The sequence below is a fragment of the Lonchura striata genome, chromosome 9 (genome assembly GCF_050655825.1).
Source record: "Lonchura striata isolate lonStrDom1 chromosome 9, ASM5065582v1, whole genome shotgun sequence".
Taxonomy (NCBI): domain Eukaryota; kingdom Metazoa; phylum Chordata; class Aves; order Passeriformes; family Estrildidae; genus Lonchura; species Lonchura striata.
The window spans coordinates 7,695,608-7,710,864 of NC_140711.1; the positions used below are offsets into that span (position 1 = coordinate 7,695,608).

Genomic DNA, 15,257 nt, shown 5'->3' on the forward strand with positions numbered 1-15,257 from the left:
ACACAAATCATGGAACCCCTCTGAGGAATGGGGAACTGCACCTTGTCACTGGGCCTGGTGTCTGGCCACAATCAGAGAATGGCAGTGCTGGGCTGGATCCATCCCAGCACTACAAACTGTCCCTCTGCCTTCAGCAGAAAGGCACAGGAATGACTGGCAACCAGCAGGAAAGGGAACATGCACTGTGTGTCCTGCACATGGTTCTGCTGAGGGCAGCAGGCTGTGAGCACTTACACTGCATGCCTTACACCACTTCTGCCTTTCATGTAGTTCATTCCTGTCCTGTCCTTTCGATTGAGATCCTCCAGCTTCTGCTGGCCCAGCCACGAGATCTGCATCTGGGGACTAACACACAGGGAATAAGTTAGGACTGACAGCAGTAACAGTTCTGAGCTGCCTACTGTGGAGCAGTTTCTATCTCCAAGTTCTGTGTCTGGCCATGCTTCAGATTAAGATAATTAAATCCCATCCATCATTGTACACATCTTCTGGATTCCCTTCCACAGTCTGTCTGTCTCCTCTCACTGTATGTGCACAAAAAAACCCAATTAACTGTTGCAATAAAAGCAGGTATGGAAACAGTGACATTGCTCCTTCATTAGGGGCAGGCACCTGGACCAGGAGCACCTCTAAAGTTTGTTACTATTAAATAGTACTTTATTGTGTCAGATGAGGCAAAATATGAGCAAGAATGGATCCAAATTAGTAACTGACAAAAATGGTTTTTGCACAAAAAACAAATGGTTTTTGCACAAATACCCTGATCAACCTAAAGGCCAGTACCTCACCCACGTGTAAATACCTTCCAGGCTGCACTGCTGATGCCACCAACCAGCCTGTGCTCACCTGCTGCTTCCTGGCAGCACCTGCTGGCAACACCCACTGACAGGAAATAACCAAAGTTTCCCTCTAAATGGAGGTGATAAAATGGGAGCAAAGGGACAAAAATAATATATAATTTAGGACAATTACCTCAGATCAGGAATTACTAGCTCAACAGCTGGAAATACAGAAAATATCAGACAGGGTGTCTGGAGAACCTTAACTCTGATATCAGGCAGGGGGAAAGAAAAGTGAATATCTACAGGTCTTACAAAGAAACAGTTCCACCCAGCCTGGGACACAAGCACTAGGATGATTTGACAGGAACTGCATGGCTATGCTATGAGGTAGTTTTAACATAAGGAATTTCTACTATTATTCCGTTACAACATATTTTTCTGGGACCTGAAGACAATCCAAGTATTGCTGAGCTGTAGTCAAGGCATTTCCAGGTGGCTTTGCAAATCAACACTGCATCTCTGGAGCCACAGGCTAACAGTATCACTATAACCCACAAACAATTCCTTTGCCTGGCTGACTGTACTTGATGCTGAAATTCCAAGACTTACTTGTGTAAAAAATCCTGTTCAGATCCCTGCTCCGACTCATGCTCCTGGATCTGCTCTCCCATTTGTCTGGTGTTCTCTCTCAGGACAGTGGATGTGAGCTGAGGTGTCTGCAGTGTCCCTGGAGTATGGATATTCTCATTCCTGTTCAGCCAGGAGCCTTCCAGGCTCTCATCTAGAGAGAGAACACTGAAATCACTGCTGATTTCTGACCACATGCAGGGCAGCATTCAAACAAATGTGCACTAAGGGATCACCTGGATAAATGCTTGGAATGGTAAGATTTTCAGTTCTAATTTTAGATTCTGTTTTAAGTATTACTACCCTCTATTCCCAGCAATAACAAAAATTTAAAGGGAACAAACACAAACCCCATTGCAAACAAAGTCATACCCAGCAGTCGAGGCTGTGCTGCAGTATCTTGAACATAAGCAACCAAGGTAATTCCCAATTCTCGAGTATACAACTGGGGATTGTTAATCTCATGCACCTACAGCAACCAAGATCGAGTTAAACACTAAGACAAGGTGAGCACAAACCCCAAAATCTGGTCACTCCAGATCTTTAAAACTGCCAGAACCACTGGAGTGGAGCAGGGAGGGGACACTTAGGAATAAAAATGAGATAAAAATGACTGAAGGTCTAGCTGGGATCCTGTGCTTATGTTGGGAAGGGAGCAAAGCAGAGAGGAGGGAAGAGGGAGGACTTGAGAATGGGTTAGAGCAGGAAGCGTGCAGCCAGAGAAAAATGTAGAAAAAAAATCAGTTGCTGGAGAAAGACAGGAGATGACAACAAAGATGACAAGATCACTGATTTACTAACAGGAAATGTGTGGTGAGAAGAGCAGATTGGGATCTCCATGGATCTGCTCATTCTTCCATTGCCTTTTACTACCCTTTAGGCATAAATGTTGTTTAAAAATCTGCCTATTTATTCTCAAATTTACCTTTGAATCATTTTTATGTTACGGATTATTTTAAAAAAGCTATTGATTTCCTTACAGCATCGTGAAGAAATGCCACAGAGCACATTTCCTCTCAGAAGCAACAGGGATTGTTCTCCAAGCCAGTCTGTGCTGGATTTAGGTGAGAAAGGAACCAGAGGGGACTGAATATGGTTCATTGATGCCACAGTAATTTCTGCAGTGACCTTTCTGTCAGATCCTTTAGAGCAGAAATTAAAGAAACAAAAAAACCAAAGGAGATTCTCAAATGGAAAGTGTTGGAAATCAATTCTCCCTTCTACCGATCACTGAAAGAGGGTGACACAAAAGAGTATGAGGTAAGCAAAGTCTAAAAACTACATCTTAAGCCTGAGGTTTTCCTTAGGTGTTTCCAAAGATGTTCCTATGCCTCCCAGGGTGAAAAAAAAATGGTAAAATACAGCAGACTAGAATGAAAATGGCAAGAAGAGGAAAGAAGAAAACCTCAGTAGCTGAATTCTGTGAAAATTTTGGCATCTTGAAAGAAGAAAAACAGTACCTGAAGAAAGGAGCCAGTATTTTATGTACCTACACTGGAGGCTGTGAGAAGGACTTGGTGCAGGGACTGCTCACCCTGAGCTGCAGTGGAGAATGGACCTGGCTGTATGGGCAAACTTTTAAGGAGTATTTTGGGAATGACTGTATATTCAGGCAAATGGGCACTAGATTCCTTACTGAGGGGTTACTGTCATAGATACTGCCTGTGGAAAAACCCTTGAAGTTTAAGATCCCATGCACATCTACTGTATAGTGGAACAGCAAATTAGTATTCACAAAAGTCCACACTACAGCACACAGATTGACCAGGAACTGATGCAGCCTTGTAAGAAATTTGCTATCACAGCCATTTTCCTGATGAACACATCTGAGGTCCTAGAAAGAGTAAATGCAGACAACACTCGATATCAGTACTATTTTAAACAAGAATGGTGTCTTTTTAGTGTTCTCAATGGCCCTGCAACAACAGAGATCTGTTATCAGAATTTCTGCTCCAAATCCCTGAGAATTAACAACTCCCCAGCGGGAACCACAGGCAGAAATCAACAGTCCAGGAGTGAGAAAGTGCAGGTAACTCCACAAACACCTCTTCCAGCAGCAGTAACAGCTTTTAACAGTTCTGATTGCCAATCTTGGTCAAGACAAACAAGAACAGGGGTCTGTGGTGCTATTTCCCCTAAAGACATGCCCAGGCCTGACAGAACCAGCAGAACAGATGCCTTGGTTCTGCCAGATCCAGAACGTATCACGTATTTCTGCGTGGACTGGTAAAGCCCCCTGAGTGTCCAGAATGCAAAGCCCTGTGCCCTCACTAACCTTCCACTCTCTTTTTGTGGAGGGGGGGTCGGCCCTTCTTGTTCCTCACGGAGGAGGCCTTGCTGCTGCTGCTGCCGCTGTTCACGGACATCCTGTCGTCCTCGCCGCCCGTCACCAGCGAGTTCCGGTACGAGATCAGCGGCAGCCAAACGTCCTCTCTCCTCTCCATCATCTGCTCTGTCAGGAACTTCTCCAAGTAGGTGTGCCTGGAAAGGAAAGACAGGGGGTACAGAGGTGCAGCAATCTCCCCACAGACACCCGGATATGGCCACTGTGTCAGCAGCCAGGCTGCATCAGGGCTAGTGCTGCAAGGATGCAGGACGTCCTTTGGCATCCTGGAACAAGAGAAATGGGTTAGTCAAACCCATCTGCAGTCATTTATTTTTCCATAAAAAATTTGAAAACCTGGTCCACTGCCATGAGAAGTTCAGCGCACGTGTGTTAACTGAAATGAAGAACCAACAACTCCCTCCTGGTCTGGAGGGCATAGGAACTGTTTTGTTTCTCCACTGATTATTTAATTATGGAATTAGAAGTAACCTCTCTGAAAAGAACATGCAAATCTACATAATGTCATTCTAATGAGTTTCAGGCTGCAGAGCCAAACATTCAGAAGTTTGGTAAGAGAACTCAGGTACTTCAGCATCACTTCCTGCACCCCTCAGTCACAATTTCCTTTAATGCCACCTTGCCAGGTTGCCAGCAGTGGGAGTCAACTCCACACATTCCACATGGAAAAGCAGGGGTTTCCTCTGTTAACTCATGGCAGCTCAGAGCTGTTACACAGCCCAACTCCAGAACAGGCCCAGGAGCCACACTGCTCATGTGAGGGTGACAATCACATCAGGGTTTTGATTCAGTAAATAGCCTAACTTTGATCAAAAAACAGCAGGTTCCTGTCTACTCTTTCATTGAATACTGTTAATGTTTCCTCCTTCCCTTTTTCATGCATATATTAACTCCCAAACCTGGCAGCAATGGGAAATTCTTAGTATATTCTCTATTTTATGGTACCCAGCCATGCCACTTGAGTGCTTCATGGCTTTAGAAGAGTCTTGGAAAGTAAGAAGTTTTTCTGCCTCCAGTTTGTATTTATGACCGAACTGTGAAAGAGGAAAATGACACCACTTGGGAGTTCTTTACTACCTGGATGCCAAACTTGATGCCAAATCTTCTGCTCAGCTTTTTGGGGGAGCTTCACACTGGCAGTTCTTATGAACTCTAAATTTCCAGAAGTGAGAGCACCATGTTGAGGCTCTATGTCACCTGACACCCACTAGTCAGTGTCCAATCTAAGCCAACTGTGTCTTTGAGAGAAATAAATAGAAATAAGTGCCTCCAAGGACAAACTCCTCTATTCTGTCCTACACTAGCTCCTCAGGATTTCCCTGCCTGTATCTGCCTTAATGGGATTGTAACACAGTGTTAGTGCAAATTCTTTTTCTCCAGCTGTATGAGTCTGGCACCTTACATGAACAGTTTTATGTGAAATCCATAGATTTAAAAAAGTCCATAAATGGCTATCACCAGTTCTGAAGGTTACTCATAAAATGAACAGCCAGATTAACAGGCTAGGAAAACTAAATTATATCAGCATTGCTGCTTCACTCCCAAACTGGAAGCTTCTCCCTTTTCTAGCCCCAGAGAAAAAAGCCTGCAGCCCAGCAGAAGGAAGCAGAAGCTCTGTGGAACAGCAGTGTGTGCTGGATCCTGTCAGGAAGGGTGCTCTGGAGCAATGCCCTGACACCTGCAGGCTCTTGGGTGGATGATTTGGGGGCTGAAGAAGGGAAGCCAAGCTGGAGAACCTGGGCAGCCACGTGTTCCTGAGACTGTGAGGGCTCCAGAGCACTTCTGGCTGCAGACAAGAGTCCATTGCTGAGTTTGGGGAGGGCCCCTGGGCAGGGAGAGAGGGAAGTGATCCTGAACATGGGACTTCTCCAGCAGATGGTGGTCATGGACCTTCCTGCACACAGGCAGCCCCTGTGGCAGGGGACAGATCCCTATGGACTGGAGGAGCTACAGAAAAGGGCAAATGCAGCATCCCACTCCTGTCCTGGCAGGGGAGCACTCTGGGCAGGAGTGGAGCCACCTCCACAAAATCCTTACATGTCAGCAAGTTGTGCTGACCCTTCTCATGGTCACCACAGCCTGTAGGGTCTGGAGCAGGGCTGAACTCATCCCAACACAGCAGTCTGGCACAGATCAGATAAATCAGGCCCTAAAGGACCAATTTCTTTTCAGGATCATTGGATTCAGCTGAGGTCAAAAGCTCAGGTATAGATACTCTACCACAGCAATCCTTATACCCCTGCAGGAGCAGCCACTGGTTGTGTATGTGGGCAGGGGAACATTTGAGAAAGAATTTAAATGGCAACATGGAATGTGAGGGAACAAAATGTCCCAAAGAACTGAATTTCACTCAAAGGCTCAGGTGAACAGAAGCTGTCAGGGACAGCATGACATAACTTTAAATGTCAGACACTGGAAACTTGTGGAAGGGATGACTCTGCTGAAAGGTTAAACTTCACTAAATTCACAGGAAACAGGCCAGTGGCACTTAGACCACCATGCAGGAGACTCTTCAGCTAAGAAGAAAAGACATAAAATCCTGTTATACTTAAGTCCTGTCCTGAAGAAGAGGATAGAGACTGAGAAGATTCCAGGATGTAACAATGCACAAATGGAGTGCCAAGACAGCCTAACTGGATCATCCCATTCCCTATCTCCTTTAACTATTTGTCCTCCAGTGTTTGCTGAATTGAGAAATTATTGATGCAATGAAAAAGTGAAATTGGTTCAAGTGTGTACACATGAAAAATGATATAAAGTTAACCAAGCTGCATTTCTTACTGCACACATAAAGCTGTAATGTCCATAGTTGTTAACCCTAACAGAAAAGTCCTTTTAAAGAAATGTCTTCACAGAAAAACATCTGTCAAACCTTCCCAGCAAAGTCTGACAGAAAGTCAGTTGAGGTCATTCCAGTTGATCTTTTGACTAACACTCAGTGAGGTCACAGAATTGACTGGAAAGACATCTATAACCCTAAATCAGCAGATCAGGCAACTGCACTTGTAAACTGGTCCTTAAGTTATTCAGTGAATTTAGTTCCACACTGGGCACATAGTGCTTGGCTGATGTTTGACTGGAGTCCTCTTCCAGTATATTAAAAGAAACAAATACAGGCTTACAATTTATGTAAATATACAACAGAAAAAGGTCCTACTGCAGTGGTGACAGCCTGTAAATTCCCTGCACTATTAAGGTTTAATTTCTTTTCTTGTAGCTTAAAAAAGGACTTCTAATTTTCAATACCCTGTGAGAAACTTTAAACAACATTGTTTTGGGGAGGTCTTAAACTCACCTCATTAGTGGGTCTGATTTTTCCTTTCCCATTTATTTTTATTACTTTAAAACACGAAAGGATGAGTAAGTATGCATGTGAAATGTCTCAAGGACTTTCTGCAGCTCCAGTTAAGATTGTAGAAACCTCAAAAGAGAGAGCTGAAACTCACATTACAGGGATTAACAGAGCCCAGGGAAGAAAACAGAGCATTACTTACACAGTCTTTTTGTCCTGTCTCAGGAGCTTGGAAGAAAATTCACTAAGCACTTCCAGGAAAGCAAGGTTAGGAGGTGGATAGTCTTGTCCTTTCTGATTCTGATATTTGAAGGCAAACTCTATGCCATCTCTACAGTACAGAAATATTAACATGTTCAGACATTTGCAACAAAAACAATCCAAAAAAACCCCCAAACCTCAAAAAAGCAAACAAAAAACCCCAACTCAAAAACCAGAAAAGCTGCCCCAAACCTGAGCTGTAATGAAACTGTTTGTATCCTCAGATACCACGACAATGTAATTCCCCTTACTAGCAAACAGCAGCTTTTGGACAAAGGGGAATGCAGAGTTCCCTGTGGATTTGTGAGGCCCCCCCCCCTCAGAGAAGCCCATGGCCAGTCCCTGTAAGAGGGTGCTTGCCCAGTGTAGGAACTGGGCAGGAGCTCCATGGAATGTGTCAGATGAAACAGGAGCCAACCTCTGCAGTCAGAGCAGAGAACTGAGTCCCCAGAGCAGGACTCGTTTCTGCTTTGTCACCTGTGACTAAAGAGAACACTGTCCCTTCCCTCACTCAGCAAGGCACGAGTGTCCCCTGACTCCTGCCTGGCTGAGGACAGTGTTTTGTGCATCCTGACCAAGTCATGTTGATTTTGGTCTCAAGGACTGAGTCTCTGAGACACCAAATCTTAGCATTTAAGCTTTTCTATGCAGCAGTTGCATAAGAATTTTCAGTCCACTTTAAAAGATTTCCAAAATATTTTTGGAGTATCTTTTCATTGCCCTTAGTTCCTCCAGAATCCACAGTGGTGTGGAACAAGGAACCATCCTCAGCTGTTAGACACAACACACCTGAGATAAACAAACATAACCAAGCCAATACATTTAAAAAAAAAAAAATTAGGTAGTAGCTAGTTTGTTTCCTATCTACCTACATACATGTAGACCCCTCCATTTAAAGTAGAAAAAAAAATATAATTATTCCATGGCCTGTTGAGATTATGTATCCTGAGAAAGGGAATGCTGAACAAGAGTTTTAATCTGAAGTAGTGTAAAAATCTAGTTTATTTACCACCACTCACTTGTGTAGTGTGGCCACAGCCTCTCTTGTCTTGATCTGATCCAAGCCAAAAGTGAGGGCAAACCGCCGGGCCAGCTCCTTAATGCCACTTACGTGGGCAGATGTCCTGTCCAGGTTGGGACCTTGCTCCTGAACAAGCTCATTGAACAGCTGCAGAGAGAGTTCAGAAGTTGACATCTGTGAGCTGGGAAACACTTTCACTGAGAAAGACTTGGGTTCTAAACCTGCTCCACCTGAGAATGGCCTGTGCAATGACTGAGACATAATGGAGCCCCTGTCACCTGCCAGAATTTCTTCTGTCCCTCTGCTGTTTGCCAGCTGTCCCCCAGCTTGTACTTGCACAGAGTTGTTTTGGTGGAATTCTGCACCCATCCTCCCTGAATTCCATCTATCATTCTCCCAACTCATCAAGAGCTCTGCATTGTCATGCTGTTCTCTTAAGCACCTCCATCACCCATCAGATCAGGATTTCGGGATCAAAACTGCAGCTCCTGCACTGTAGCCTCAGGGCCCCTTTGCCCAGCACTGCTGCCTCCAAGGCCCTCCCAACACAGTATTGAAAAGCTTGATGCTTTTCCAGCCAGTTCCACCTCTCCTGGCACTGCCATTTACACCTCATCTCTTTCACTGGTTGCTGAGGCTGTCCTGGCAGACAGTGTCAGTGAGGATATTAAATCAGGCTCCATTACAGACAATGTTTCATCTCCAAAAGCTCTGTTACCATGTAATTAATGACAACAGCTTAATTGGACAGGATTCCTTCTTGACAAATCCACACTGGCTGCTACCTATCACTGAGGCACTTGCAAAGAGTTCCTCTCATTTTTCATGGAATTTTGTCAGCCTGACTGATCTGTGGCACCTGCTTCCTCCTTGCCAAGTTCTACAGACATGGGCTGCTTTGACACTCCTTGATTCTTCTGGAAGTACATCTGTCTTTCTCAGGTTTGTACAGATCTCTCTCAGCTTCCAGATTGCTACAGGAAATCCCTTAGGAAGGAACTTTGGGAGGTCCAGCTCATTTGAGAGCATCTAATTAGCAGAAGTAATTTCTCTGAGCAATGGCTATAGCTGGCACTTCAAGGGCCTAAGTGGTATTTAGTGCACTTTGTGCTGTTGCTTGATAGATTTCAACACCAGGTAGTAATTTACGATGGATGTAAAGTGAATTTTTCTGGGAAAAAACATGTCTAACAGCATTGGAAGACTTAATTAGCTTGAAATTTGAAAAATTAATCAGTATTTAGACAAAGTACAAGGAAGATGCATTATTCAGCAAATGCTAAGAATAAAAGCCATCCTAATTCTTCTTGTTGACTTGAGATCAATAAACAAATGCCATGAATCACCTTGGACCAAACTGTCTCCAAGGCTCTCCTCTTCCCTTGCTTTTTTATCTGCCCAAACTTTGCCAGTGTGAGCCTTTGGAGACAGAGATTACTGAGACAAAGGAGCAGTGACAGCCTGAACCTGGGGAGCAGGGAAATGAAGAAAATGTCCTAAGGAAGTACAGCATTTCTGCTTCCCTGTAAAGTGCATCAGAGGAAATCCTGGCTAGGGTTTTTTGCAATAAGGCATTTCTAACAAAAAAAAAAAAAAAAAAAAAAAAAAAAAAAAAAAAAAAATCAATGCTCTTACCTGTTGCAAACTGAGAATGAGTGTCTTTGCACACTGGATTTTATCAATTTGCCTGGTTTTGCTCAGGGTTTCCTTAATGATATCTCCATAGTCATTGTAGTACTAAGAAAAAACGTGAAAAAACCCAAAAACCTTTAAATCAAATATCTTATACAATTTCTTACAGTTTTCCAAAGAGAAAGATTACTTGTAATGCTTGATTTGAAAAGGCAGCAGTTGCTCAAATCCAGATTTTTGGTGTGAGGGGGAATGTTTCAGTATCAAAATTTAAACCAAACCCTGTGATAAGGTACGGAACTCCTGTATTTATTATCTTTTGTAACAAACATGTTGAAAGCCAAACAAAAGAGCATTTCCTGCCCCAAACAACGCACTTGATGAAGGTGACTCAGGGCTGCCAATTCCAAGCAACAACATGCCATTGATCCAACACCCCCTTAAGAAGCAGGTGTGAACAGACACCAGCATAGAGGTGTGTGCTCCTTGTGCACTGAGGGAAAAGGAATTCACCACAGCCAAAAAGGGGAGTAAGGAATGAGTCAGCATGGAGTGCTGTTTCTCTTTATGTTAACAGAATGGTTGCTGAAAGCCACAGCCTATGGTGTTGCCCATCTGGGTAGAAAAGCTGTATTATTGTCACAAGTTGAGAATAGGCTTTTTTTCCCCTGACAGTATTCTTTCTGCCTCATGGATGTTTCTGCATTTGCAGTCAGTTATTTTCATTCCTTCTAAAATATTGCTTTTGCCTTTTTTGGTAGTAATTCAAATTAAATTTCTCTCCCTCTCCCCCAGTATTAGGAGAAGGAGGGGCATGGGAAGAGGAGAAGCCCAACCTAGAGCAGCAGGTAGGGAACTCACCTGGATGGTGACAGCTTCAGTTTCAAACTCCCATTCTGGCAAAGAATCCCTAAGCAAGACTAACCCTGACTGATGGCTACAGTATGTCCTGGGAAATTTACTGTGCTGTGTGAGTCTGATGAACAGCAGAATTTCAAGTTAAACCCTTTACATTTCACACCATCATCTCAAACAGTGTCTATAGTAAAGGACCTGCTCTGTCTTCCAGTTCTTCCCCCTGGATTGTCATCTCTGTGATAACCAAATCCTCTGCAGGGACAGGTGAGACAGGACCTGAGGGTCAGTGGCAGGACTCCTGATGTGCCTGTTCTGGCAGGTGAACTCCCATGCACAGGGGCAGCAGGAGCTGAGGTCCTTCTCACCTTCACTGGGCCTAAAAGCTCTGTGGAAGCAGCCAAAGTTGAGAAGATACTCAGTCACCACAGACCCACTTACAGCACAACCATACAGAGCTTTTTTAATTCCTGCTGTCCTGTTTAAGCCAACCTCCTCTGACAAGAGCCCTGCCACCTCATGGCAACCAGCATGCCTGGGAGACTGACAGTGGAACATGACACGGAACAGGTAACTTACTGGGGATTCTAGAGATGAATCTGAGGAGTAGGGTAAGAAACTCTGTAGAGTGGACCCTCTCTGGAAATACTCAGCACCTCAGGACCAGCTTTTGGTGCTGCCCTAAATGAAGCATGTGTGCTACAAAGAGGTCAGAGTTTGCTGCTGCTCGGTGCCACGTGTCATTTAGAAAGGGAAAAGTACCACACAGGATCAAATAAAGCTGAAAACGTTTTCAGGAGTGTTTGGGCTCTAACCACAGTCCTGGCAGGGATGGCAGGAGAAGCCCTAACACTGCAGACTGGGCTCAGTTAGGACACGAGGATGCACATCCTGTACCTTCATATAGTGTTTGAAGATATCTGCTGCTGCATGCATGTCCACAATGTCATAAATGATCAGCTTGCTAAAGGCAGCCAGAAGGTTTCTTCTCTTATGTAAAGCTTCTATTTTGTTGGCTTCATCTTCTTCATCTCCCTCTGAAAGCATCATCAACAACAGAATGTTTGTAAGTTACTGTTAAGCTCTAAAACAACATTATCAAAGGGGAGCTTTTAGAAAAAATATCCATTCTAGAACATTAAGAAAAAAGGATTGTTGGAGAAGAAGCTAAAATGAAAGGTGGTAAGTCTTGAGTCCTGCCTACTTGAAAACTTCCCGGGAAGTTTAGGAACATGACACACCACTGACCAAGGCTGCTCTCCATTATCCTGAGATCCTGAATATAATCCACATGGAACTGAGTCATTTATTTCCTAGACCCTGTGAAAGGCCACACTGAACACTTGCTGAATGCTCTCACTTCTCAAACACAGGATTCTTCACAGAGGCTCCAGTAATTTCACTAAGCTATAAATATTTAATAAAAGAAAAATCAGAAGCACCAGTACACTTCTGCATGCCTTGGATTTTCATATGTGAAGTCAATGGCTCTGAACAACAGAAAGTAAAATCTAGTTGTAAAAAGCATTAACACTGAATGGCAATGCCATAAATATTGAGTCCCTATGCAAGGCTTCACTCTGTGAATGAAAAATAAACTACAGATAAAATTTTAAATATAGTTATTATATAATAAAAGCATATTCCATAACATATATAAGAAACTTCAGAGTAGTGACCTTCCAAAAATAAAGTAGGAATTCTTCTGAAAACATGAAGAAATTGATCAGAAAATTCTATTTTCTCCTTTCTTCTGTGTCTGTTATGAAAAAAAAAAAAAAAATCGAAACATACCCATGCTCTGATTTTCATCATCTTGGTCAATAAACACATGATCCATAACAAAACTGAGAAGTTCTGACTGGAGGCCTGAGTCTGGATTGAACACCAAAGGCTGGAGCCCTTCTCGACCTCCCGTCATCAGCTGGTGACTAAAAATCATCAGGAGATCACAGAGCAGCATGAAAGCCTGAAAGGCAAAAGAAAATAAATGCAGTGACAAGTCAAGAAAGGAAAGCAAAGTACCATTGATCTAACTTCCAGATATCCCCTGCTACTATTAAACAGCTTCTTAAACTGTTACCAGGTATAGTTGTTTATGTGCTGTGAAAAGTATTCCAAAATGGTTTCCTCTACATTGGAATGCTGTGCCTTTGGTTCCTAGGTCAGGAACTGTGGTTACTACCTTCTCCTTGTCCCAGATGACCCGTATTAAACTTATATTTCTTCTCTAGCAAAGAAACTCTATCTCTATCTCTGATCCAAGGCCTGAAGCAAAATTTGTAGTAAAGAGAGCACACCTCTTTTGATAAACAGTCAAAAAAAAGCAAACAAGTGAAAACATGAACAACACTGAGGGAAAATTCAAGCTGAGTCACTGTCAGACCCCAAAAATACAGACAAACAGCCATAGCAAGGAAATTCTTGCAGAATTTCATCAAAAGCTCTTGCAAAAATAGAACCAAGTTTGTCTGCACAGCTTTCAAATCCAGACAAAAGCCAACCTGGGCAGAATTGTCCACAATTTATGCTCATTACTATTATACCCTCATTATCTGAGACAGGAAAAGAAGGCAGCTGTCACTACCTTCCTTTCTTCCAAGGGCTCATTCCTGCATGACGATAACTCGTTTTGCCCCCAAATGGCTTTTGTTGGGGTCTCACAGCCAGCTGTCTGCTTTTGATCACATTCAGCACCTTTCTGAAGCCTTTTTATTCATAGCTTCTCTATTTTTAACCTCAGGTTCTGAAAACTTTACAAATTTCCAAAATATAATCTGTAAATGCCACACTTCCTAGTGGCTCCCTTATTTCTGGGATAAGCCACATTTGGGCAAGAACAGATGCAAATCATTGTAAACTATGTTCTGTTGAGGCATTAGGAACAGATGTTGCTATTTGGGATGTTTCTCCCTTTGATGCAAAAGGCTGTGATTCATTCCAGTGATGATCTAACCTGCTCTAAACTCCCCTGATACTCAATAGAACTGAAACTCATCCTAATGCAGACCTCTAAAAAAGAGCAGATGAGTAATGCACTGCTGGTGCTGAATTCTGTCCAATATAAAGGCAGCAGTGGACTCAGTCACAGGATATTTATTTCCTTCAAACACTCATGGAAAAGTTGAAATGTTTCAGTCTTGTTTCTCTAAATACTTCATATAGTTTTCCTTCATTTGATATGGACATCAATGTTGTCTGCAAAGAATGTCTGGAGCAAGGATCAAGTATGGTAGGGAGACAATACAATTTGCACATAATTCTCAAAAAATCCAGTAAAACCAAAGCAATAAGTAGCAGTCCTGCTACTCACAGACATATACTTTTTAAGGAATAAAACAAGAGCAAATCACAGAAGAGTCAGCTGGCATGGGTCCCTGGAGTCTCTAGTCCAGCCTACTAGCTACCCAGGACACTCTCTGGGCCTGCTTGGGCATGAGTTTGTCTGGCTGAGGCTTGAAAACTTCCCCACAACTGGGAACTGACAGGAACTTCTAAATAAAGTTTAAATTATAATGAAAAAACCATTGTGGCCACTGGTAAGAAGAGAACAAACCCGTGTTAATACACCTCAAGAAGAAACCCACTGCAGGAATGGGAAGGAACATTTGCCATTTGCTGAGGTAGGAAGGATGTCGGGTCCAGCTCAAGCTGGAAGGGAGGTATTTGTATGGAGCTAGAAGGTATTTTCACATTATATAATATTAATATAATATGCTAAGAGTAACTACTCTGAATATTAAAAAAAAAAAATTACTAAAGTAAAATGTGCTGGAAGCCAATAACACACAAGTCTTTTAGAAATACATAAACTACTGACATCTCTGAGCATTTAATGTTTATATTTAGCAACCTGAAGGACAAAGAGTAAATGCCAAGCAGAGCTATCTTTCAAAGAAATAAAAGTGTCTTTTAAGAAGTATTATTTTTAAATACCACAGGCAAAAAACACAGGCCAGTTATTAGTTATACTCTTTGCAAAATCTGGGGAGGTCTGATAGAAATGCAATTTGTAAACAAACGTCATTGACATAAATCAGTGTATATTCATATAACCTCAGCTAACAAACCAGATGCTAAGTCCTGCAGAGGCAGGCTTAATTATTTTAACAAACCCTTTGATTCAATAGGGAAAAATCCAAAAAGATTCAGCCCATTTGAAGTCTCAGTCACCCTCCAAAATTGCCTATTTCCATCTTTTAATCCAGTGTCTGCAGGAAAAGTTTTTAATCTGAGGTGACTGAGTTGGATGCTTGAAGTCACGAGGGCTGGAAATGAGCCTGAGCATCCAGGTAATTCTTCCTTACTGTTAATCAAAAGTTAATTTGTCATGAGCTATGCTTTGAAGTTCTGGGCTGTTTGTTCAGATTTATTTAGACAGGAGCACAGATTATTTTACTTTAAGTTTGATGTAGTATTGTCTTGAGTTTTACTACTAATTTA

General features: G+C 42.7%; 1 protein-coding gene across 7 annotated transcripts in view; it reads right to left on the reverse strand.

Annotated features, from left to right (window-relative positions):
- The window catches only part of STAG1 (STAG1 cohesin complex component), a 167,072-nt gene that overhangs the window by 4,350 nt on the left and 147,465 nt on the right, over positions 1-15,257 (reverse strand). For all 7 annotated transcript variants that reach the window (XM_021537159.3, XM_085587016.1, XM_085587017.1 and 4 more), the window contains 8 exons: positions 12,609-12,783; positions 11,712-11,851; positions 9,963-10,064; positions 8,326-8,474; positions 7,248-7,376; positions 3,685-3,890; positions 1,392-1,563; positions 235-345 (listed from right to left, as the gene is read on the reverse strand). In XM_021537159.3, coding sequence (XP_021392834.1) covers positions 235-345; positions 1,392-1,563; positions 3,685-3,890; positions 7,248-7,376; positions 8,326-8,474; positions 9,963-10,064; positions 11,712-11,851; positions 12,609-12,783 — 1,184 coding nt within the window. The remainder of the gene's footprint in view (positions 1-234; positions 346-1,391; positions 1,564-3,684; positions 3,891-7,247; positions 7,377-8,325; positions 8,475-9,962; positions 10,065-11,711; positions 11,852-12,608; positions 12,784-15,257) is intronic.